Source organism: Dioscorea cayenensis, chromosome 19 (assembly GCF_009730915.1).
Source record: "Dioscorea cayenensis subsp. rotundata cultivar TDr96_F1 chromosome 19, TDr96_F1_v2_PseudoChromosome.rev07_lg8_w22 25.fasta, whole genome shotgun sequence".
Taxonomy (NCBI): Eukaryota; Viridiplantae; Streptophyta; class Magnoliopsida; order Dioscoreales; family Dioscoreaceae; genus Dioscorea; species Dioscorea cayenensis.
In genome coordinates this window covers 29345674-29367502 of record NC_052489.1, presented here as the reverse complement: position 1 = coordinate 29367502, position 21829 = coordinate 29345674, and the positions used below count along the sequence as shown (strand labels likewise).

Genomic DNA, 21829 nt, shown 5'->3' with positions numbered 1-21829 from the left:
CTGGAAGTTTTTATTAAAAATATGTACCAACTGCCAATAGGTATAATTTGGTACCCAATTTCTTTAAATATTCTAATTCCAGGACAAGTCCAGTCTGGTTATCTTCTTTGTTTCAAACAAGAACCTGTGTAGGATATGCATTATAATTATAACCACAGCGCTAGAGCTTTTTTAAGCTTGAACTACCGATTTTCTCCCAATTGCCGACATCTTTCCGGCTCGTGCATGTTTCCAGCCTTGTCTTTGTGCTATTTCGGTTGGATTTTTTTTTTTTTTTAAAAACCGACAAGTTTCATTTTTATGGATGTCAAAAGACAAGTAAGTACGTCCAAACATTATATAAGACGATTAAAATCTTATTATGACATGTCTTAAATCTATAATCAGTAAATAAATAATATTATTTTACTATTATATACTATATACATACTATTGTAATAATTTAGAAATTCCATCCTGAGTTTGTTATTCTCGTAATATTTCACTATATTGTTCTCATAATATTTATATATATATATATATATAAATTACTACTCTCTCCGTTTTTTTTTATCTGTCATATTTAATCGAATTTCACGTACAAAAAACTTAGTTTTTTTATAAAATTTATAAAAAATTAATCATTTTTTTAAAATTACTTTTAATTTATATTTTCATATTTTTTTCTCAAAAAAAAATTGAATAAAGTGTTAAGAATAATTTAAAAAAAAAACATAATAAATATTTTTTAATATTAAAAAATAACAGATAAAAAAAAAATATGAATTTAGTATGTCATAAATCAATATTCTAAATATTATAATAAACAATTATTACAGCTTGCCAACTCACCCGAACCAAGCGGTCAGCTATCCAGCATCCCCGTAGTTAGCCATACTATCAAGTATCAATGCAATACCCTCAAAGATAAAACCCCCCGACCCTTTAACTACACGCCAGAAACCCCACACCCACCTAACGACCACCTCTCTCTCTCTCTCTCTCTCCCTTGTTTTCCCCGATTAAACTACTCCAAGATCCACACCTCGCAACGAAAGCGAAGCTTAAACCGAACGAAAGCCTCACCTCTACCACCCTTCCCTCCTACTCCCAGTGTCGGCGCCACCCACCTCCATTATCAACCCCTCCTCCGATCCCGATCCCAATCTCAATTGCCACCATGCTCGTCCAAGAGCGCTCCGCCCCGAAGCGCCCTTCGAGCCCCGACCACCCGCATCACCACCACCGCAAACCCCTCGACCTCCTTTCCTGGGCCTCTGACAACGTCTACAAGATCATCTTCGCCGTCTTCCTCCTCGCCACTGCCGCTGCTGCTTTCCTTCTCCCCTCCATCTCCGACACCGCCGCCCTCCTCTGCTTCGAACGATCCCGGTCCACCCCCTCTTCTTCCGATCCCTCTCTCCGCATCCCTTACCCTGAAATTCGCTTCTCCTCTATCTCCCCTATCCCTCCCCTTCCTGATTCCTTTTCCTCATTCCGCGCCGACCGCTGGATCGTTGTCACTGCCCCTTCGTCCTCGAACTCGCCTTCGCTCCTTCGCCTCACCCGCCTCAAGGGCTGGCAGCTCCTCGTCGTCGGCACCTCCCAGACCCCCTCTGATTGGTCCCTCAAGGGCGCCATCTTCCTTTCCCTCGACTATCAAGCTCGCCTCGGGTTCCACGTCACCGGCTACCTCCCCTACCACACCCACGTCCGCAAGTCCGTCGGCTACCTATTCGCCATCCAGCACGGTGCCAAGAAGATCTTCGACGCCGACGACCGTGCCCAAGTCCTCGACGACGACCTCTCTAAGCACTTCGATGTCGATCTCGCTCGTGAGACCACCGAGATCCTCCTCCAGTACAGCCATCACGACCCCAATCGCACTGTCATCAACCCTTACATCCATTTCGGCCAGCGATCCGTCTGGCCTCGCGGGCTTCCGTTGGAGAATGTCGGAGAAGTCGGACATGAAGAGTTTTACACGGAGGTCTATGGAGGCAGGCAGTTCATTCAGCAGGGGTTGTCGAATGGGTTGCCGGATGTGGATTCGGTGTTCTACTTCACGCGCAAGTCTTCAGGCCTGGAGGCTTTTGATATCCACTTCGATGGGGATGCTCCCAAGGTGGCGTTACCGCAGGGGACGATGGTGCCTGTGAACTCTTTCAACACTCTTTTCCACACACAGGCCTTCTGGGGTCTCATGCTGCCAGTGTCGGTGAGCTCCATGGCTTCTGATGTCCTTAGGGGGTATTGGGCGCAGAGGATTTTGTGGGAGATTGGGGGGTTTGTGGCTGTATACCCTCCGACCATCCATCGAGTGGATCATTCTGAATCTTATCCTTTTGCAGAAGAGAAGGATCTTCATGTCAATGTGGGGCGTTTGATCAAGTTCTTGATATCATGGAGATCCAAGAAGCCAACATTGTTTGAGAGGATTTTGGAATTGAGTTATGCAATGGCCGAGGAGGGGTTCTGGACGGAGCAGGATGTGAAGTTCACTGCTGCGTGGTTGCAGGATTTGCTTGCTGTAGGGTACCAGCAACCGAGGTTGATGTCGCTTGAGCTTGACCGGCCAAGGGCTACTATTGGACATGGAGATAGGAGAGAGTTCGTGCCAAAGAAGCTCCCTTCTGTGCATCTTGGAGTGGAGGAGATTGGAACTGTGAATTATGAGATTGGGAATCTCATAAGATGGAGAAAAAACTTTGGAAATGTAGTGCTTATCATGTATTCTAGTGGTCCTATAGATAGGACAGCATTGGAGTGGAGATTGCTCTATGGTAGGATTTTTAAAACAGTGATCATTCTGTCAGAACAGAACAGTACAGATCTCGCTGTGGAATATGGCCAGTTGCAGAGCACATACAAGTGAGTATCAATCAGACTAAATTTCACTTATTGCATTTCAATATAGTATTTAGTATCTTGTTGCTTAAACAAAGGTTTCAAATGCCCTAGTTTCAGAAAAAGTAGAACTTGCCATCTTACTGTACCTGATAAAATGGGGATGAAAGTAGAATTTGTCATGCCAGAAATGTGTAATCTGAAGAAAAAAAATCTTCAAATGGAGGCATAATACTATTGCAAATTGGGTAAGCTAGCATATGTTAGATATTATAGCTATCACACAAGGTGAATGTGTTTGGATTTATATATGCATCAATGCTAGAACTTGATAGTGTTTGAAAAGACGATGAAAATATTACGTGAATAATGCAGAGCTAAAACTTAGAAGCCCGCAGGCACTGACTCAAATCTGCACGCAGGCAATACGTAGGTGATAAAGGATTTTAAAAAGCAGGTTGTGCACCAATTTTGTGGAGTGAAAATAAGTTCATGCCTGGAGGCAGTGCTATATCTTCACAGGCTAGTGGTAAGGGTGACGAAATAAGTTGGAGAAGGCAAACTTCCTTTTCAGGACAAATGGATAAGTATTTGTGTGGTTGTTCTTTATCTTTGGTTGTTCATATGGCGATGAATTAGTTTATGAACATGTAATTCACTAGATGTAGGTCTAGGTGGATTATGCTTCTTTTGGTGTACCATAGTTTTGAGACTCCACTGGGAGATGGAGATTGGAAACTGGTACCCGAAAGTGTTTGAAGTGATCACAAAAGTGTATTAAATTTAGAAGGGATTGATTAAGGTAAATGTTCAAGGATAAAGCCTCGAGGACTCTATTTGTATGAGTACACAATATAAGATGTGGGCGGACTTTAGGAGGCATGTAATGCTCATGCCCTGGCATCTTGCTTGCTCTATTTTTGGATGAAGCAATGTCAATAGCAGATGGTCACTAATCTTTGGAGCTATAATGTTAATATGAGTGAAGTAACTCTTCATTATGATTGTTACTATTGTGCAAATTGGATGTTCTTTACAAACACTTTTCAGGCACCTGACTGCTTTAATAATGTTCACTACAGAAAATCCACCTTGATCCTTCCTGAATTTAATTCCAGTTATCTTTTGACATTAGACATGAATATGTGCTTGATTTTGTCATCCTATACATTATCGTGATCAATATCGCGATCAACTTTGTACTTCTGATGAAACAGATACCTACCCAAATTGTTCAACCGATATACTGGTGCAGATGGATTTCTATTCCTCCAGGATGATATGATTCTAAATTATTGGAACCTCATGCAGTCTGACAAGAACAAGCTATGGATTACAAACAAGGTAATGTCCTTTCACTGCAAGGCCCATTTGCCTTTTGTTTCTTATCAGCTGCTTTTTCTTCACATAAAACACTTAGTCTTCCTCTCCTTTCTCTGTTCCCTGCTCAGGTTGCTGATTCTTGGGTTAATGTGACCATTGATGGCAATAGCACATCATGGTTTGTAACACAGAACAACATGGTGAAAAAGGTGGTCAGTGATCTCCCTGTCCATTTTCAAGTTAGCTACAAAGAAAGTTCAAGCGATGGCCAGCTCACCATCTGCGGCAGTGAGATATTCTACATTCCGCGGCGCTTTGTCGGAGACTTCATAGATCTCGTGGGACTTGTTGGTGATCTAGATATCCATCAGAAGGTTGCAATACCATTATTCTTCATGTCTATGGATACACCACAAAATTTTGACTCCGATGCTCTAGCATCAAGTATATACAAGAAAGATCTATCAGTAAACAATTCGTCTTTGAGTTACTACACCGCACAGGTCCCAGCTGTTTACCCAGTGAATGTGAGAAATGAGATTGATTTCATTAAGCTTATAAGAGTTATGAGTGCGGGTGATCCCCTTCTGATGGAGCTTGTATGACTATAAATACTAAACTAAATGGAAATTAGGAGAGTCCTGGAAAGGGATTGAAAAGCGTTATTAGATACGATTTTGGTTATTGGTGTTGGGGGGTTGTTGTAATATGTGCTTATTTGTATTATTTGTTCTTTTTTGTTTTTTTATTTCTTTCTCCCATTCATGTATGTTGTAGAATTTACTTGAGAGTAATCCAAAAGGTCGTTAGATGCTGTGCAAAATTTCCTTTCTCTTCTGTTGTAGTATATTTTTACCTTTTTGATACGTTCCTTTTTTAATTTTCAATTTTTTATCTGATAGGTAATATAACGTTACACAGGTAAAATAATTAATTTTTTTGGTTAATAGGTTTAAAGTATTTTAGGCTAAACGATAATAATTATTTAAAATTTACCCTTGTTTTTTTTTGGGGGGCCACAAAGAAGCATTGTTTATGAAAATATAAACTTTTACATAATATGGTTTATATATTATTATCAGAGTGCAAAATTAAATGCATTTTTTTTTTTTTTGTAATATTTATTCCGCAGGAACATCTTAACAGGAGCACATAAAAGACGCCTTCCCGTCTTTTCAAATAGACACTAGTTCTCTAGAAGGCGAGAAGGTTATTGAATCGACGAGAAGCAGCGATCCCTCTCTTCTCTTTCCCCCAAAACCCTCGTTCGTTCTCGATCTCCACGCCCAAGCACGACCACGGCTGGATCTCGTCTGGTAAACCCTAACATCAATCTCTTCTTTCTATTCAATCTACTTTGTTTCTTGGAAACAGCGATATGATTTTTGTGGACATTGGGGAGGGTTTCGTGTGGATTTGAGGACGATGTTGCGATGAACTTTTTGGAAGAAAAAAAGCTTGTTCTCAATCATCGGCTTTATTGATCATCGGTATCTTTCCTGATCTCCTTCTCCACAGTCACTCACTTGGAATATTTATTTCTCGTAATTGTTTGTTGCCCTTGTTGTTTCCTTGCGTTTTTTGATCCATTATCTGAGATATTCTGAAAACCATTAAGTCTTGTTTTTTTTTTTTGGTATTTTTTAATAATTTGATTCATCTTGTTGGCCTCTTAACATTGTACAACTATTTCAAGATTTGTTAAGTGCATTGCATTCTTCGATTTTCGTTGGATAAATCTTGGATGCTTTATATTTTGAAAGAATTTAATCTTGTTGGTCTCTTAATTTCTAGTTTGAAAGAATTTAATTTTGTTTTTATATTATTTGATTATATAATATTTTGGCCTGCATTACTATTGTGTTAATTTATCATACATATCCTGTACTTTGGTCAAATATATATGATTCATGAATTGTTGCATGATAGTGTCCTTTTAATGTTCGTAAATATGTTTCCATCAAAGTTTTAGCATTGTGTATAAACATTTGAAAATGATGAAGAAGAAGACATGGAAATGAGACCAAATTCTTCTATCTGCTAAAAGCCCTCATTAATTTCTCAACCAAAACCACACACTTGAATGAATTTTCAATGATAATTAATTAACTCTCTAGTACCCAAGTTGCATTTTATTTTGGACTGACAGCTTTGTAATGCATTGAGTTGGGTCTAATTTTATTGAAAAAGAAGAATAGAACAGTTTATGAGAGTACACTGCAAATTTAATTCACTCTAATATGTAGTTTGAACTATCAAGTGTTGATAATAACCTTAAAAGGTGAATTCTGTTTTGAATTTGCATATGGTGCTTTAATTTGAAATAATTTTCAATGATAATTAACTCTCTAGTATCCAAGTTGTATTTTATTTTGGACTGATTGCTTTGTAATGCATTGCGTTATGTCTAATTTTATTGAAAAAGAAGAATAGAATAGTTTATGAGAGTACACTGCAAATTTAATTGACTCTAATATGTAGTTTGAACTATCCAAGTGTTGATAATATTTTCAAAGTTGAATTCTGTTTTGAACTTGCATATGATGCTTTAATTTGAAAGAATTTTCAATGATAATTAACTCTAGTATCCAAGTGATATTTTATTTTGGACTGATTGCTTTGTAATGCATTCAGTCGTGTCTGATTTCCTTGAAAAGAATAATAGAATGGTTGATGAGAGTGCACTGCAAATTTAATTGACTCTAATATGTAGTTTGAACTATCCTAGTCTTGATAAAACCTTGACAGCAATTTCTGTATTGAAGTTGCATATAATGCCTAGGTTTTATATAAGTGCAGCTGAAAGGGTATTTACAGCATTGCAGTTCTGGTGTATTGGTTGAACAATGGAGTCAGTGTTCATTATATGCATATATTTCCAAATTTGAAATATTCATTTGATTTGGATTTCTCGGTTAGTATTTAATGCCTCAATTGCATCATTTTATAGCAACTTATGATTTAAATAGGTGTTTGATATGTGCTAAGTTTCCCAATCATTTCCTGTTAACAGAAGCTAATAAAAGAATCAGGTATTCATGATCAAGAAAATTTGACGAGCTTCTCTTTTTTGCATCTTCTCCCTTAGCTTATCTCAAAACAAATAAAAGATGGGAGTAACATTTCATTAATTTTTACATAGAGTATTTTTATTTTTATTTTTATTTTTATTTTTTAATTTTTAAGCTATCAATGTATAGAAATCAATGAAAAATATTTGTGCTGCTTGATTTGGTATAAGTGGGGGAAAAAGGATAAAATAAATAGAATTAAGGGTTTACCCATATTAATTAATAATCATGTGTTTCATATTCAATATTTACTAGCTATAAAAAATAGACTTTTTTTTTTCAATGTCTTTCTAGCAACAAAATCTTTTCCTTAGTTTTGTGGTGTCAAACGGGTTGATGTGGGTTTCGGCCGGGCGGCGTACAGTGCATTCTTGGGCTGGAACAGCCCACCAATCTGGCTCGGTTGGGCCTTGGGCCACGGTGCACTGCACAACTTGTTAATTTAAAATTTTTAAATAATAAATAAGTATAAAGTTTATAAAAATTTATATATAAAAAAATTATATAATCATATACTTAAAAACAAATGGCATTTTTGTAAACACCATATAGGATGAATTTTAATGGGCCAAAATATCTTAAGATTATATATATATATATATATATTTACATAAACACATACAATTCTAAGATTGAAAACATATTTTTGTTAAATTTCTTTTTTAGTAAAAGAAAATTAACAAAATTACGTTAATTTCAAGATATTAATTAATTTTTTTCACTTAACTTAAGTTGAAGATATTTATATGCACTAACATACATATATATATATATATATATATAGAGAGAGAGAGAGAGAGAGAGAGAGAGAGGCCGTGGCTGGGGTTTGGTAAGATGTGTATATGTAGCACCTGGCCGCGGTGGGCCGGCGAATCGCGGCCACGGCCTGTCCCAGGCACCACTGGCTCCCCAGGATCTCCGTATGTATATATTACATACGTGTCCACCGTAGCGGGAGGTTGGGCACAGTTGAATTGTGGAGCCTCATTTAACTTTTGGGTTTGAACTTTTGGGTTTGAATATTTCATCTGTTTTTATTTGCCTTTTGAATTTATTAGTTTGATGAGATTAGTTCAATGTCAAATGGAAAATAGCCATTCTTGTTTTAATAGGGCTTTTATCAGAGTAAGCAATTTCTAAAATCGCAATCAATAAACAATTAAATAGGAATGCAAACCTCTATCAGCCAAAATTTTATAATTTAATTATCTTACTTATTATTCTAGGAAAACTTTAATTAAATAAATAAATTGTTTACTTGCTCAAAAAAAAAACTTCCATTTTAAGTAGAGAGGGAAAAAAACTGCTTTGAGGAAATATTTTTCCTCGCTTAGCCATTATTGTTTTCCTTAATTTTTAATAAATAATCCCTTACATTCCATAACCATTTATAATAAAATCTTATTTTTATAGATGGTTTATTCATATTGTCAAAAAAAACAAATAATAAAAAATAAAAAAAATTAAAATTAAAATTCTGTTCTTATAAAGATGTTATTTTGTCTTTCATTTATAAAACTTTGATCCAAATATAGTAAAGTATGAATAGCATAAAACGTCTATTTTTTTCCTTTCAATAAATCTGTGGTTCATCCACATTTACTTCAAAAAATAAAAAAAAAACATAAAACGAGTATTAACAAAAAATATATATATATATATATATATATATTTCAAAACCAGAAGTGCTAATTTCGTTTGTTGCCCTTCTGGAGGCAACCAAGTAAAAAAACAATCACGTTGGTAAAGGATCCAAAGAGCTCAAAAATGGTGGACTATAAAAGAAAGTAAGACCATTTTTGTGGTTTCCACCACGGAAAAGATGACCAATACAATGATACTTAAAACAGCCGATAAAAAAAACCAAATGAATACAGTCGACAAATAACTTAGGCATACCATTTAGCAAATTAAAGGTCCGCCAAAATTTATATTATAAAAAAAAAAAAAACTAATAAATACAGTTTTAAACATGAAAAGTAGCCAAATTAGTTGCTTAGATATTTCTTTTAAGCCAGTTTATGATTTTGATCATAAAGTGATTAAGAATCAATATCTAAGCAACCTTTGATGTGATAAGCAAGGGCAAGATTAACCTTTGTTTCTGTTAAGGACCAATTTTAATAACCTTTTCTACAAGCTGACTGCAGGTTCTTAATGCATAAATAGCACCCCCAATTCAAATTCAATATACCTTTAATAAAATTTATTCATTTACCTGAGCAGCATAGAATGCCAGAACCTCCCTGAGAAAGCCATATCCTTGTAGGTTGCTCTGGAATCATGATTTACGCTTGCCATTAAAGGTCATGTTTCACATTAATATATGAGATATTTCAATATCCCACTTGTTTTAACTCTAATATATAATATATAAGTCACATATAAAGGTGTAATAAATTACTATCTAATGAGACTAATGGCACTCAAAATAGTTCAGTCAGGAGATACTGAAAAGTGAGGTATTAACGTGAGCTTTATCTGGGTATATTACTGAACTCAATCACATAACTGAATATCTTGAAGTTACCTAATTTATCATATTTATCGAGACAATTGACAGTATACTATACCAACAAACCTTAAATAAAAGCAGCAGGTAGGTTGATTTGTATTGTCCTAATAGAAGAGCTCCATTAGTTGTTGCATAACATCTGCAGTTGAGAAAACAAAAAATCTAATGAGACCTGATCTAAATAGAGAACCTTGTACTTGAACATATACCTGTGTATCAAATTTGAGAAATAACAGTAATACCTTGTAGTATAGATGGGGTTGTCTCAAATTCACGCCAGATACTTTGGTAAGAAGCAAGGTCGAAATTCAGAAATTTAGCGGCAACAAATGCTGCCCCAGCAGCAATATGATGAGGCTTAAATTGAAGCCAGAGTGAGCTTCGAAGTCTGCATCACAAAATAGACAAACTATATGATTCAAGAGCACTTGAAACTGAGAAATAAGTTGCAAGAATTACAATGACTGCCATCAGAAAAGTAAACAACAGGACAACATCAAATAACTAGGGAAAACAATATCATCAAGCCAAGCAATGAATTAATGCATGCTTAGACAATTAGAGTACAACTCTGATAGGTAACAAAACAGGGATTATAATATTCTTCTCCTTACCAACTATAAAAAGTAGCCCCCTCCAGGTGACATACTTTAAAATACTTCAGCAGAAATTCTGGAAGTGTGCTAAATTATAGCAGCAAGATGTGCCTTTGAAACAAATGCATCTAAATTCTGGCCCAAAATAAGCTCCAAGGAATTCTGTTGCTCCCGTGATCCAAACACATGATAATGAAAAAGCAGCTCACATAATATTCTACTATTAAAAAAGATCCATACTTCTCCCCTGATCTACTTCTCTTCCTAACAAAAATGCTTTCTGATAAAACAATTGCAAGATATCTGGAAGCAAAGACTAAGCATATATTGAAGAGGAGAGATACTTCTCTAATCTGCTAAAATCAAATCTTGGACTGCCTCCTAACACTGAGCAACTAACAAGTAACACTGAGAGGATAAAGCAATATTGGGGGTGGTCCTTTGAACTCAGGGTATCAAGCAAATATGCCATAAAATAGGTTGTACGGATATAAAGCACAGAACACTTGGCAATAACAGTTGCAATTTTTTGAGTTGTGAAACTAGGTATAAGCACCCTTCACGTTTGGTATATGATTCAGCTATGCTTCTTCAAACTTGCTGGCATGTCAAGTGAAATTTAGCGCCAGAGTGTCATACAATTATTGATTAAAGTAATGCTACATCAGGATGCTTAAGAACATTTTTGTACCGCAAACATTAAATTGTTTAAATCCCTCCCAATAAACACTAGCACAACACAAGCCTTAGCCTCATAAGCAACAAGAATCTAAGCATTTTTCTTGTAATAGAAGACTCTGGACCTTGATGCTTGATCTTTACTACTTTGTGCTAGGGTCACAGACCACAGCAAGCTATGTTCCGTATATAAATTCATGTATTCTGATACCAAGTCTCTTCACACAATGTAACAATAACTTTCACGCTCAAACAAAAAAGGGTAGCAACTTGTGCATGTTTATGAGAAAGGCCAGAAGAAAATGATAGCTATGTGTGCTAATGCATGTCAGGTGAAGAATAGAACCAGAAAGGGAGTGAAGCTGGACTGAAAAACAGGTAGCTTGCAGTGATGGCTTACTATAGGAGGAGCCAATGCAAAATTGGGAATATGATAGTGGCCCAGAGAATATATTGAATTAGGTAAAAGCAAAATAAACCTGACTTTGTGGCCTAAAAAAAATGGAAGAGGGCAGCAATAATTGAGTCTAAAATAAGACCATCAAAGAGAAACAAGAGAAAGAGGATGTCCAATCAATAGAACTGGTTCTGAAAGTCTGGTTGCCATCTGAAATGGCCAATCAGAAAATCAGACTGACTCTTTTGGTACTATATCCAATGCCCACTAGTTGCTCAACTTCAGATGTAAAATAAATGCTTTCCATGAACAGCATATCAATCCTCCAGCTAAGAAAGTCACATAGGTGAGCACATAATTCTTGAGAACGCCCTGCAATTTACCCCACACCAAAAAATCAATATGCGACTCAAGAAGAGGACAAAGTATGGTAATGTTAAAAAGACAGAATAAAACTAGATACATTGAGGAAGCAACCTAAGGAAAACTGTTCAACTCCCCTGCTGATATCGCAGAATTAAAAATTGCATATGAAGTAATAATGGGTATTGCAGATAAATGTGAATGTAAGTATTTGACCTCCTTGATCCAACATGCATAGAATAAGGATTCTGTGTTTATCAGTTGATTCCAAATGTAGTCCAACATCTGACACATTTAACCAGCAGAACCAAAAACAATCCTTGATCACAACAACTCACCAAGCTGTTTAAGGTGAAGCTTACTAACCTGCGTCATTAACTATCCCTAGTGATAGCTGCATTTTAATTCTCCACATGCAAGCTGGACTTAACAGAACAGTTTGACCAATGTTGCAATTGCAACATATCATCACTGATATCAGGCACCTGAGATGTCGATAGTTGATCCTTCTATGTTGTGAAAATTTACATTAGCTTTTTGCACACTGGATATGGAAAAGACATCATAAACTACTCGCATTGCTTCAATAATTCTGGACATCTCCCTCAAAGGGCTTTCTTTGATCCAACTCACACCACCATGACACATTTTCCAAGCCTTCAGTAAAACCCTGATAATTCCTCTAGATAACTCCTTTGCTTATAGCTCACATTTAGTCAACACCCTGGCATTTTCATAGTTGTTCTATTACTCTTGCATAACCAACTGTGTCAAATAACATTACAAACCAGAGATCATTACTTTATTGAATCAGTTTCTGAATCACAAAGTTAATACTTTGATCTGAGTGTAATAAAGAGAAGAATCTTTAAATGCTCACTCATTTTTCTGTAATATTCTTCATTCCTGGACAGACAAAATAAGAGGCAACAAAAGAATTTACTCATATTAATGAGCCCTGATAGTCGGTTTCTCTTCGTTAAACAAAAGTTCATAAAGAGAACCATCCAGGTTCATACCTTAACAAAAACGAGCCCTCACTCCAAATCCTGCTCTGTGCAGTTCAACGAAAATAAACATAACCCTTCCCTATAGTTTGATATAAGAACTCTACCAAATCATAGTCAAACTCAAACGTAAAGCCACTGATGAACATCTATCTTGGAGCAAAAGAGGTCTTAAAAAATTTGTGGCAGAAAAGCTTAAACAAATAAGACATAGGTCTCCTGCAAGAAATTAATAGACAAAGAGGCAGTTATGTTAAGTATGTGTTTGAAATCAACCTACGTGCAATTACCAGAGCAAACCTGAAGAGAATTTAATTTGTTGGCATGAGGAGAACCAGTGAAGAAAATGGGGTTTCACATCAAATAACAATGATATAATTATATAGGCAAGAAACCCACCCTTCACTGATTAAGTTCCAGGCTATATTCAGCAGAAGAGTTTGTGAGAGACCTAATTTGTTAAGAACAGATGCAAGGGGATCATATGGATGTTCCACCGTGAGTTCAAAGTCCAAAGTGGTTAGTATTATTTGTTCAGCTTCAATGACTCGTTCACGGTACTGCTCAAACCAGTCCTGCTGAACAAGGAAACATAAGTTGTCACAAGAAATGAAAAAAATATTGTTAAATCCAAAGGTGCAAATGATTCAATTAAAAAAGACCCTGATATGATTGAAAGTATCTCTTGTTGAGAATACAAACAAAATCCTGAGCATGTTACAAATTTAAACAATTAGAATAGCACCATAATCTAAAATTTTTCTTTTGATATCATTTCTACAACATATATGAGTAAGAACAATTTTTTATGATTTTTTTCAAATGCTTCCAAAAGAGTGACATTCCAAATAAATTGCAAGAACAGATTATCTAAAAAAAAGAAAAAAACATACCTATCAGTTTTCAGAAATATGCAACTTTGCCGCATACTACATGTGTATTAGATACACTTTTTTATCAAAGGTTCGGTCAATTCATACAATTTGAGCAGCAGCTATCACTAAGATCTTAATGAACTAAAAATAACTAATATGACTAGAATTTTGTTAAAAGACTGCTGTTATACTAATATTGATAATAATGGGCAACCATATAATGAAGCAAGTTAGTTGTTGGAAAATTATCAATATCATATCCTTGATTGGAGATGATTTCCTTCTCTTAACGGCACCAATTGGTGTATATGGGGCACTAAGGAAATATATACTACAGAAAAATGAAGTTAAAATCGCTTCATTCAAACAATTATTACAAAAAATAAGTAAATAATTTGAGTCATATCTGACTTCAATTAAATGACATAAAAAATCAAGATACTCACACCATGCAACAAGTATGGAAAGAAAGCAAATTCTTGTCTATTGCAAATCTCACAAGATGCCCTGAGCACAGAGTTCAAGGGGCAGGGTGTCTCCTCAGACTTCGCTGCAAGGAAAAGAGCAGCTGTCGCGATCAACTGTACAAGGAGTAAAAAGGTTAAATAAATGAGAAGAAATCCTTTTAGTATCATAAAGCAGACATCCAAACTAAGAAAGAGATTTATATTTGTACAGAAGGCATCTCAAGTTGATGTAACGAGAACTGAATAATAAGTTGATAACCAACAAAAGATTCATAGCAAGTTGATGTACCTCAATTGCTATAAATGTCACGACAAAACTTAATAAGCTATAAACAAAAACCGATTGAATTCCAATGGCAATTCAGATCAACAAACCAAATAACAAGCATGTTTAGACAAAAATGAGTTGAGACTCATAATAAAATTTTAAACACAAATTGAGAAAAGCTGTGGTCAATTTCCCTCCAATAATTCTAAAGATTTAGTCTCCTACTACATCAGAAATTATGCCTTCTTAAAATGTAGCCCATCCAAAAAGAAATTGCAAGACATGAAAAAATAAATTAAAAAAAAAGGCTTAATTTCTCTCTGAAAAAGAATTAAAAAAAATTCAAGAACATTAATCAGCAAAACAAAAGATTCACAATGCTACCGAAAAATGCAAGACTTAGACCTTTTTGTGCTGAAGTACAAAAGAGGGTTTGAAGACTCACAAATCTATCATTCCCAGCATGAGATCGGCGAACATAGAAACGATGGCAGAGCACCATCGCAGTTCCGATCGTCGTCTGAGGCCTGCAAAAACCCAGAAATTACGAGCCCATAACTCCAACTTTCGATTTAAACTTTCGATTTACGTTTAAAAAGATGGAAATTAAATCGGGAAAGAGCTTACAGTTGGAGCCGCATGCCGAGGTTCTGGATGTACCAGCAGTAGGAGTACCGTAGATGCGTCTCCCGCATCAGATCGATCCCGTCCCTCCTCGACGGCGAGCACCGCTCGATCTCATCTCTAGACAAGAACATCGTGTCCTCCGTCGCGGCATGACTCCGCATATGGCTCAAAGCCGAGCTGCTGGTCGACGGTGCGTTGCTGGCAACGGCATCACGGTAATTCTTCGCAGCCACGGCGTCCCACACAGGAGCGGATCTTCTCCGCTTCGAGGACGGAGCATCGGGTACGGCACCATCGTTGGCGATGAAGCGCCGGTGTTTTCTGGAGAAATCGTTATCGGCGGTGCTGTGGTGGTAGATGCCGGTGGCGGTGGCGGTGGCGGTGGAGGAGGATACGTAGGGATCACGGTGGTGGGAGCGATGATCGGGCGGCGGAGGAGGGCGGTAGGATCGAGAGAAGGACATGGTTGGAGGGTTTGGGTTTTCCCTGGTTTTTTCTGGGCGATGAGATTGGGGAAAAGGATGGTTAGATATATACATGGACTTCTTTATATAACTTCTCTTTCTATGTTTTTATTTTGGCAAAAGAGGCACACCAAACACACTGAGGGTACTCTTGTCAATTTATTTATTATATTTTTATCATTTTTTATAATTATTTGAATAGCTCTATGAGAAATTTTTTTTTTTTATCCAATTTATTAATTAAGCAATATGTGATAAATAACAAACATTGGTATAACACAATGGTGAAATATGGGAGTCCCAAGGCAGAGGATTGGGTTTGAATCCCTCGTATGATGAATACTATAAACATCCAATTTTTCCAATTCGTTAGTTCGATCTATGATTTCTCATTCATGAATGTTTCTATTTAGCATCACCTTAAGATGGCATAGCCTTAACATTAATGGCGAGGTTCAAATGAGGAATATTAAATATTAGATGTTTGTTCACTTTATCAAATATATATGTATATAAAAAAAGAGACTTCGTCTTCTCTTGAGAATGTAAATTTTATTTTACGGACGTCCATTTTCATTTTTCCAATCATTAAGATTAAAATCCAACAACGGCAAATTATTCACTCTTATAAATAGTAATAATGTTGTGAATATCAACAATTGCACATGCAGAGTTAAAATTATTGAAGGTAATTCTAATTGTTATCGTAACTAACTCGCACAATTCTTTAATCTAATAACTTGATGAATAAGAATCATTGATTTACACCTTTCTTTTCAATAACACAAATTATCCAACTAAACTCGTTTGGATACAAAGTACATCTTATGTGTGTGTCTGTCTCTCTCTTTTATTTTACTGTACGACATTCGTAGTTAATCAATCCTTATTTTATTTTATATAACATATTATTTTAAATTTTTGTGTTATTTTTTTAGATTCGGCATTTATTATAGAGTTGCGTGTATGAGTTTTGCATGACTCTCCAGTCCGTTTTCTAGAATAACATAATATTTAAAAATAATAACTAATTTTTATTAATATTTTTAGAATTACAATTATTATATTTTTCAATAAAAAAATTATAAAAATACATTCATTACTTGATTCCAAATGTTTTGGTTGAGAGATAAATACTTGTGAACATAATGTATTAGCAGAAACTACACTTCACATACACCAATAATTTATTATTATTATGATTTGGCCCTACATTTAGGAGATCAAATTATAAAATCCCCTTCATGTTCTCTTTTATATATATATATATATATATATATTGCATTTTAATTTTGAATTATACAAATTATTATTATTATTATTATTATTATTATTATTATTATTATTATTATTATTATTATTATTATTTCGAGAAGACTTGTGCACATTATGTTTGGTTGTGAGTGATGTGCATGATATAAATTTGAGAAGCATGTTATAAATGATCAACATTTATTAATTAGATTTAGATCGCTACCAATTCGGAGTAAAAATTTAAAATTAAAATAACATTCTATTTAAAAGGACAAAAGGAAAATAATTTAATTACAAGATAATTTAACTTTATTTAAATTGCGTCCTTATTATATTTATATCATTTATTTCACTAATTTGAAACAATAATATATATAACACCACTTATTAATATTTTCTTTAAAAAAATCATAAATTGTTTATTTTTTTTTTCACCACAAAATAAATAATAATAATTAAAATATAAAATACAGACTTGATCTTAGTTTGTTATCTAAGCTATATTCTTGCCGCATTAAGTAAGTTATATATATATATTGACTAATAGGTGACCAATGTATTTGCGTGGGCACAAATTAACATTGGGGATAATAAAAATGTATCTTATACACCGAAAATGATAAATGAGGAACCATAAATAGTACTTTACCATCGGGTCTTAATGAGAAATAGTGAACAATAATCTAAAGTGTTTTACCATTAACTATGGTATTGTTTAAACAAGCTTCTTGTATTAAAAAAAATATATATATATATATATATAATTTATTTAATTTTAAAAATAAAACTTCATGGGAGATTTTCATATGTAGAAGTCTGGAGTTCCTGAGTTCCAGAGACGTAGTGTAGGTTGCCTCAACGTCGAGACCTACTTCCCTGGGCGAGACGTAGACCTTTGTGATTGTTCCCTAGAGGAGATCTCCTCCTTTAGGAGTTTTCTCCCCTACTTTCTCTTTGGCTTTCCCTTTGTTTGTTGTTTTTTTCAACCACCTGGTGGTTTATTTTGTAGAGCCTTGGCTCGTTATGTTGTTTCTTTTTATTAATGCATGTGGTTTATCCACCTTTTAAAAAAAAAAAGATTTTCATATGTAAACCCTTAAATAATAATAATAATAATAATAATAATAACAATTGTGCATAAACATCTTTAAAATGCATACATATATATATATATATATATATACTCGCATCGCAAAACATTATGGTCATCTATTTTATTAAAAAAATAATTTACATATTTGTGTATAAGCACCTACAAATTTCACACATCCATAAAACATCACAGCCACCAGTTTCTATTAAAAAAAATGTATTTATTTAATTATCCATTATAATCTAATTATCAATAAATACCATAACCCAACTTTCCACTTTGAAAATTAAACCAAATATTTAAAATATATATATATATATATATATATTAAAAAAAACATAAAAACAAGAAAAGTGGTCAGCATTGGAAACCGGAAAGCAAGCCAAGTGAGTCTTCATCGTCCAACGACCTCTTCAACCGCCAAGCGTTCTCACCGTACAACCGCTCAAGCCATAATGAAGGCCCAATTAATAAGTAAAAGCCCATTAGCCCAACAAACCAAGGCCCAAATGAATTAAAAAAAAAAGCCCAAGATCTGAATTCAAACCACGCCCCCGGCCACAAGATCTTAACTATTTTTAGTTCATATCCGCCAAGCGCTCGATTTCTGTTCCTCGCTTTCTCTCTCTTTCTCTTTCTCTCTCTTGTTCACGGAGTTCGAGCGTGGCCTTTGTCTGGGCGATCGCCATTGGAGACGGATGGGTTCCTTGTTGAAGGGCGGTGAGGGATGAGGATGGCTTCTTAGATTTTTCGTATTTGGCGGTGGCTGTGGCGTTGGGAGGAGCGTGGGAGCGAGTATGTGTGATTTGGTGGCACGAACGGGTCGGCATCAGCAGCGGTACAAGGATGGATACCGCCTCGTCGCTGGGTCCTCACTGATCCTTTTTTTCTTTGATCTTTGTTGCTTTCCATTGGGTTGTGTGGGTTTTGTGATTGTTTTCGTTTTTGGTCTTTGTGATTTTTCTTCGGTTTCCGCATTGGGTTGTTCTCGATTTTGATGTTGGTTTTCTTTGATGTTATCGGTGGATTGATGTGCGGTGTTTGGGGTTTGTGTTGTAGTGATTTCAATGGAGTGGTCGATGGTGTGGTATTCGTTGCACTCTGTGGAGAAATCGGTGTGGGTCGCATCTTAGGGATTTGTCTTTGTTTTTTTGGATGTGTTTTCTTGATTTGATTGTTTTTTCCCTTTTTTTTTTTTTGGTTGTGATTGAAGGATGGAATGAGTTTATATTTTTGTTTACTGTGGACATCTTTCACCATGGTGAAGTTTGTGGCGTTCGAGTTGCTAACATGAGATAGGAATGCTATTTCTTTAACCATTGGTAGTGGTAATTATGTTCTTGATTTAGGCGGTGGGTATAGATTAGAAAAGGATGTGGATTTGAATACTTAGTTCTTTAATTCTTGATGAATGGCGAATTGTGCAATAAATGTGGAGGAAACGCGAGAATTTTACGTATGTAAATTCTGAGGGGGAGTTCAATGGTAGGTTGTTGAAATTTCATTGTCTGTAAGGTTTCTTAGGCGTTTTCTTAGTTTCATTGTAGTAAGGGGACCAGAAGATAGAGGATGTTTTTTTGTGGGGTTGGATGTGAAGGTTAATGAAGAAGATTGAAACAACACCCTCTTTAGCTTCCTTTTTGCATAAGAAGTTTAGTTCTTTGGAATACCTTTATGTTTAAGTAATAAGATTGGGATATTGATTGCCTTCTTGTGCTGCTTTCAGCTTTGCCTAGATAAGCAATTGTCTTGTTCTACAGACAACTAGTCCTGTTGACTTCTTAGACTTCATTATTTTACACATCACTTCTGGCTATGTACTGAAAACTAAAGGTCTTTTCTCTCCCTTAACCACTCATTCAGATGATTAGAGAATTTGCTAATTGTTAGAAGCAGTAGATATAGATTTTCCAGTTCATAATCTATTGCTGTATGAATACTTTTTGTCTAGGGATTTTGCAGTACTTATTTTGCTGAGGTATACGTTTTCTGGGCCAGATTATAACATTTTGCCTTTCTGCTTCATATTCTAACATGCCAAACATTAAACAGGTGCATCCCATTCAGATACAAGTCCTGTGAGGAAGATTGTGATGATGATCCCATGAGAACTATTGAAGTTCTCATGATCAACTCCCAAAGCGGACCTGGGCTTCTATTTCCAAAGGTATATATGTCTAATTCTCATGCACTATTCAATGGAGAAGGTAGAGGAAGTGCTGATATATCAATAAAGTGAATGCAGTCTGTTTAGCTTGAAGTGCATTTTGATCTGTGTAGTCTATTCATTTTTTCTTCCTTGTGATTTAATACTCATTTATAAGATCATTTTAATTCAGGATCTGTGCACATGTATTTTAGATTTTGGAGATTTAAAACAATGGAAACAAAAGATCTTTTCATGTTCTTAGTGTTCAGCGATTGCTGTTGTTGCTATTAAGCACAAGTACTGTTGACTCGTAGTACAGGCTAGAATTGGCTTCAGTGTATGAAGTAAACGGCAGCAAACAACTATGCCTTATGAGTTTTTTTGTGGGCTGTTCTTCTTTATTCCCTTTTATTTAACCATGTAATCACAATGTAAGTATTCTCCAAGCATAGTTAGTGGCAGTATTTTGATTTAGGCATGCACAATATACATAGTCACTGGGCAATAGCTGGTACTATTCTTTACATGCAGAAGGAGCTTGAAAAACAAAATCTTCATGCCAAATTTCCAAATAAGGTATTTCTTTAAGGTTTCTGGAAGGGTCATTTTTTAAACCTTGTTGAAGTAAAGCAAGTGTTTCTAAACTTGAATTTATATTGTAAACTAAACCTTTTGCAGGGTGGATGGGAGAATGATGAAACAGTCAAAGAGGCAGCTGTAAGAGAAGCTGTTGAAGAAGCAGGGGTTCGAGGAGATCTTAAGGTAAAGAGTGATACTGATGTTTTGATTTGTATGTTGTTCGCAATGTATTTTAACCCTTTTTCCACAATACACACAGATGCATCATAGCTTTTTGACATAAAATGCTGGCATGCAATATTGACAACTTTGTTTATGTGATTTATACTGTTTGTCATGGTTACACGAGTGCTCATTTCATAGAGTGATATCCTAGTCCTTGGCCCTCAGCAAGCTAGCAAGCATCTATCTTGTTAGTGACCTGGTCCACAGTGTGCCCGGTATATGTATCACAGTACAGAGTGTTCTCTTGTTAGGCGTTTAATAAATAATATAGGCCTTGTCCACTCCAAGTGCATTGTTTATATAGTCCGTTAATAAGTACATTGGATGGTTAGGATTCTGGTAGTTTGTTGTCACCCAGAAGTTATAACTCAAGTGTAGAAACTTTGCCACACCTTGAATAGTTTAACTTTAGGTTTGATTACAAAGTAACTGCACTTTATTTTTGTGTAATGACTGGACCAAGTTATGCCTTTGTACAGAAATTCTTGGGATTCTATTGTTTTAAGAGCAAAAGTCACCAAGATGAGTTCAGTCCCGAAGGATGGTGCAAAGCTGCAATGTATGCTTTGCTCGTCAATGAGGAACTCCTTTCATGGCCAGAACAAAGCACTCGAGAAAGAAAATGGCTTCATGTTCCTGAAGCGGTTGAGCAATGCAGACATAAATGGATGGAGGATGTCCTCGATGCGTTCTCAAAGTGGCTAGCCAACAAGGCTTTAGCAATTGAAGAGGAAGATCCTATCTCTGCCCCTGCATCACCTCACCTCGGAGATAGTATGTCGATCCCGGACTAATTTTTCTTTTGTCTGGGAAGATAAGAAAATGCTAGTGACGCTTTTCTCTCATGATGTTTTGGTCATGAATAGTCTGAAGCTTCTTTTATTTACTTCTAACCTTGTATTTCCCTTTAGCAAAGAATCTAAAACTATGTTTACTGCCTTTTTTGGTTTGTGTATACTCTTGAGAGTCAGGATTTTGTTGTGCACTGGCTCACTGTGTTTGCGGTTTTGAACCATCTGTTGACTCATGAACCCCTGTTTTCTGTTCTCTGT

The 21829-nt window shown here is 35.6% G+C and overlaps 3 protein-coding genes across 13 annotated transcripts; 2 read left to right on the top strand and 1 right to left on the bottom strand.

The window, feature by feature from the left end:
- The first annotated feature begins 1017 nt into the window (after window positions 1-1017).
- LOC120249544 (probable glycosyltransferase STELLO2) lies at window positions 1018-4966 on the top strand. The gene is made up of 3 exons (XM_039258096.1): window positions 1018-2850; window positions 4044-4170; window positions 4278-4966. Exons 1-3 carry the CDS (start codon window positions 1160-1162, stop codon window positions 4752-4754), a joined length of 2295 nt encoding a protein of 764 aa, XP_039114030.1. The 5' UTR covers window positions 1018-1159; the 3' UTR covers window positions 4755-4966.
- A 4712-nt stretch (window positions 4967-9678) lies between these two features.
- Window positions 9679-15537, bottom strand: LOC120249569 (cyclin-T1-5-like). Of its 9 annotated transcripts, XR_005532856.1 has the most exons (9): window positions 15014-15537; window positions 14832-14913; window positions 14098-14232; window positions 13176-13354; window positions 12789-12995; window positions 12650-12675; window positions 11986-12534; window positions 10350-11778; window positions 9995-10123 (listed from the first exon to the last, which is right to left on the bottom strand). XR_005532856.1 is itself a non-coding variant. In XM_039258121.1 (6 exons), exons 1-6 carry the CDS (start codon window positions 15475-15477, stop codon window positions 9840-9842), a joined length of 1041 nt encoding a protein of 346 aa, XP_039114055.1. In that variant the 5' UTR covers window positions 15478-15537; the 3' UTR covers window positions 9679-9839. The 9 variants fall into 9 exon arrangements, 3 of the variants coding, with proteins under 3 accessions (XP_039114055.1, XP_039114056.1, XP_039114057.1); XR_005532855.1 differs by having other exon boundaries at window positions 11986-12675; XR_005532854.1 differs by having other exon boundaries at window positions 11986-12995.
- A 2879-nt stretch (window positions 15538-18416) lies between these two features.
- On the top strand, window positions 18417-21824 carry LOC120283540 (nudix hydrolase 16, mitochondrial-like). Of its 3 annotated transcripts, none has more exons than XM_039290240.1 (5): window positions 18417-18692; window positions 19877-19991; window positions 20505-20549; window positions 20652-20735; window positions 21257-21824. In XM_039290240.1, the coding sequence occupies exons 1-5, from the start codon at window positions 18622-18624 to the stop codon at window positions 21569-21571; spliced, it is 630 nt and encodes a 209-aa protein (XP_039146174.1). In that variant the 5' UTR covers window positions 18417-18621; the 3' UTR covers window positions 21572-21824. The 3 variants fall into 3 exon arrangements, with proteins under 3 accessions (XP_039146174.1, XP_039146175.1, XP_039146176.1); XM_039290242.1 differs by lacking the exon at window positions 18417-18692 and adding an exon at window positions 19032-19802; XM_039290241.1 differs by lacking the exon at window positions 20505-20549.
- The last annotated feature ends 5 nt before the right edge of the window (window positions 21825-21829 follow it).

Excerpts from the sequence above, each read along its gene's own strand:
- LOC120283540 (XM_039290240.1), top strand. The coding sequence starts at position 18,622 with ATGTGTGATTTGGTGGCACGAACGGGTCGGCATCAGCAGCGGTACAAG. Across the intron at positions 19,992-20,504 it reads CTGGGCTTCTATTTCCAAAG|AAGGAGCTTGAAAAACAAAA; the intron begins GTATATATGTCT and ends CTTTACATGCAG. Across the intron at positions 20,736-21,256 it reads GGGTTCGAGGAGATCTTAAG|AAATTCTTGGGATTCTATTG; the intron begins GTAAAGAGTGAT and ends GCCTTTGTACAG.
- LOC120249569 (XM_039258121.1), bottom strand. The coding sequence starts at position 15,477 with ATGTCCTTCTCTCGATCCTACCGCCCTCCTCCGCCGCCCGATCATCGC. Across the intron at positions 14,914-15,013 it reads CTCGGCATGCGGCTCCAACT|GCCTCAGACGACGATCGGAA; the intron begins GTAAGCTCTTTC and ends GGGTTTTTGCAG. Across the intron at positions 9,875-9,977 it reads AACCCCATCTATACTACAAG|ATGTTATGCAACAACTAATG; the intron begins GTATTACTGTTA and ends TCTCAACTGCAG.
- LOC120249544 (XM_039258096.1), top strand. The coding sequence starts at position 1,160 with ATGCTCGTCCAAGAGCGCTCCGCCCCGAAGCGCCCTTCGAGCCCCGAC. Across the intron at positions 2,851-4,043 it reads CAGTTGCAGAGCACATACAA|ATACCTACCCAAATTGTTCA; the intron begins GTGAGTATCAAT and ends CTGATGAAACAG. Across the intron at positions 4,171-4,277 it reads AGCTATGGATTACAAACAAG|GTTGCTGATTCTTGGGTTAA; the intron begins GTAATGTCCTTT and ends TTCCCTGCTCAG.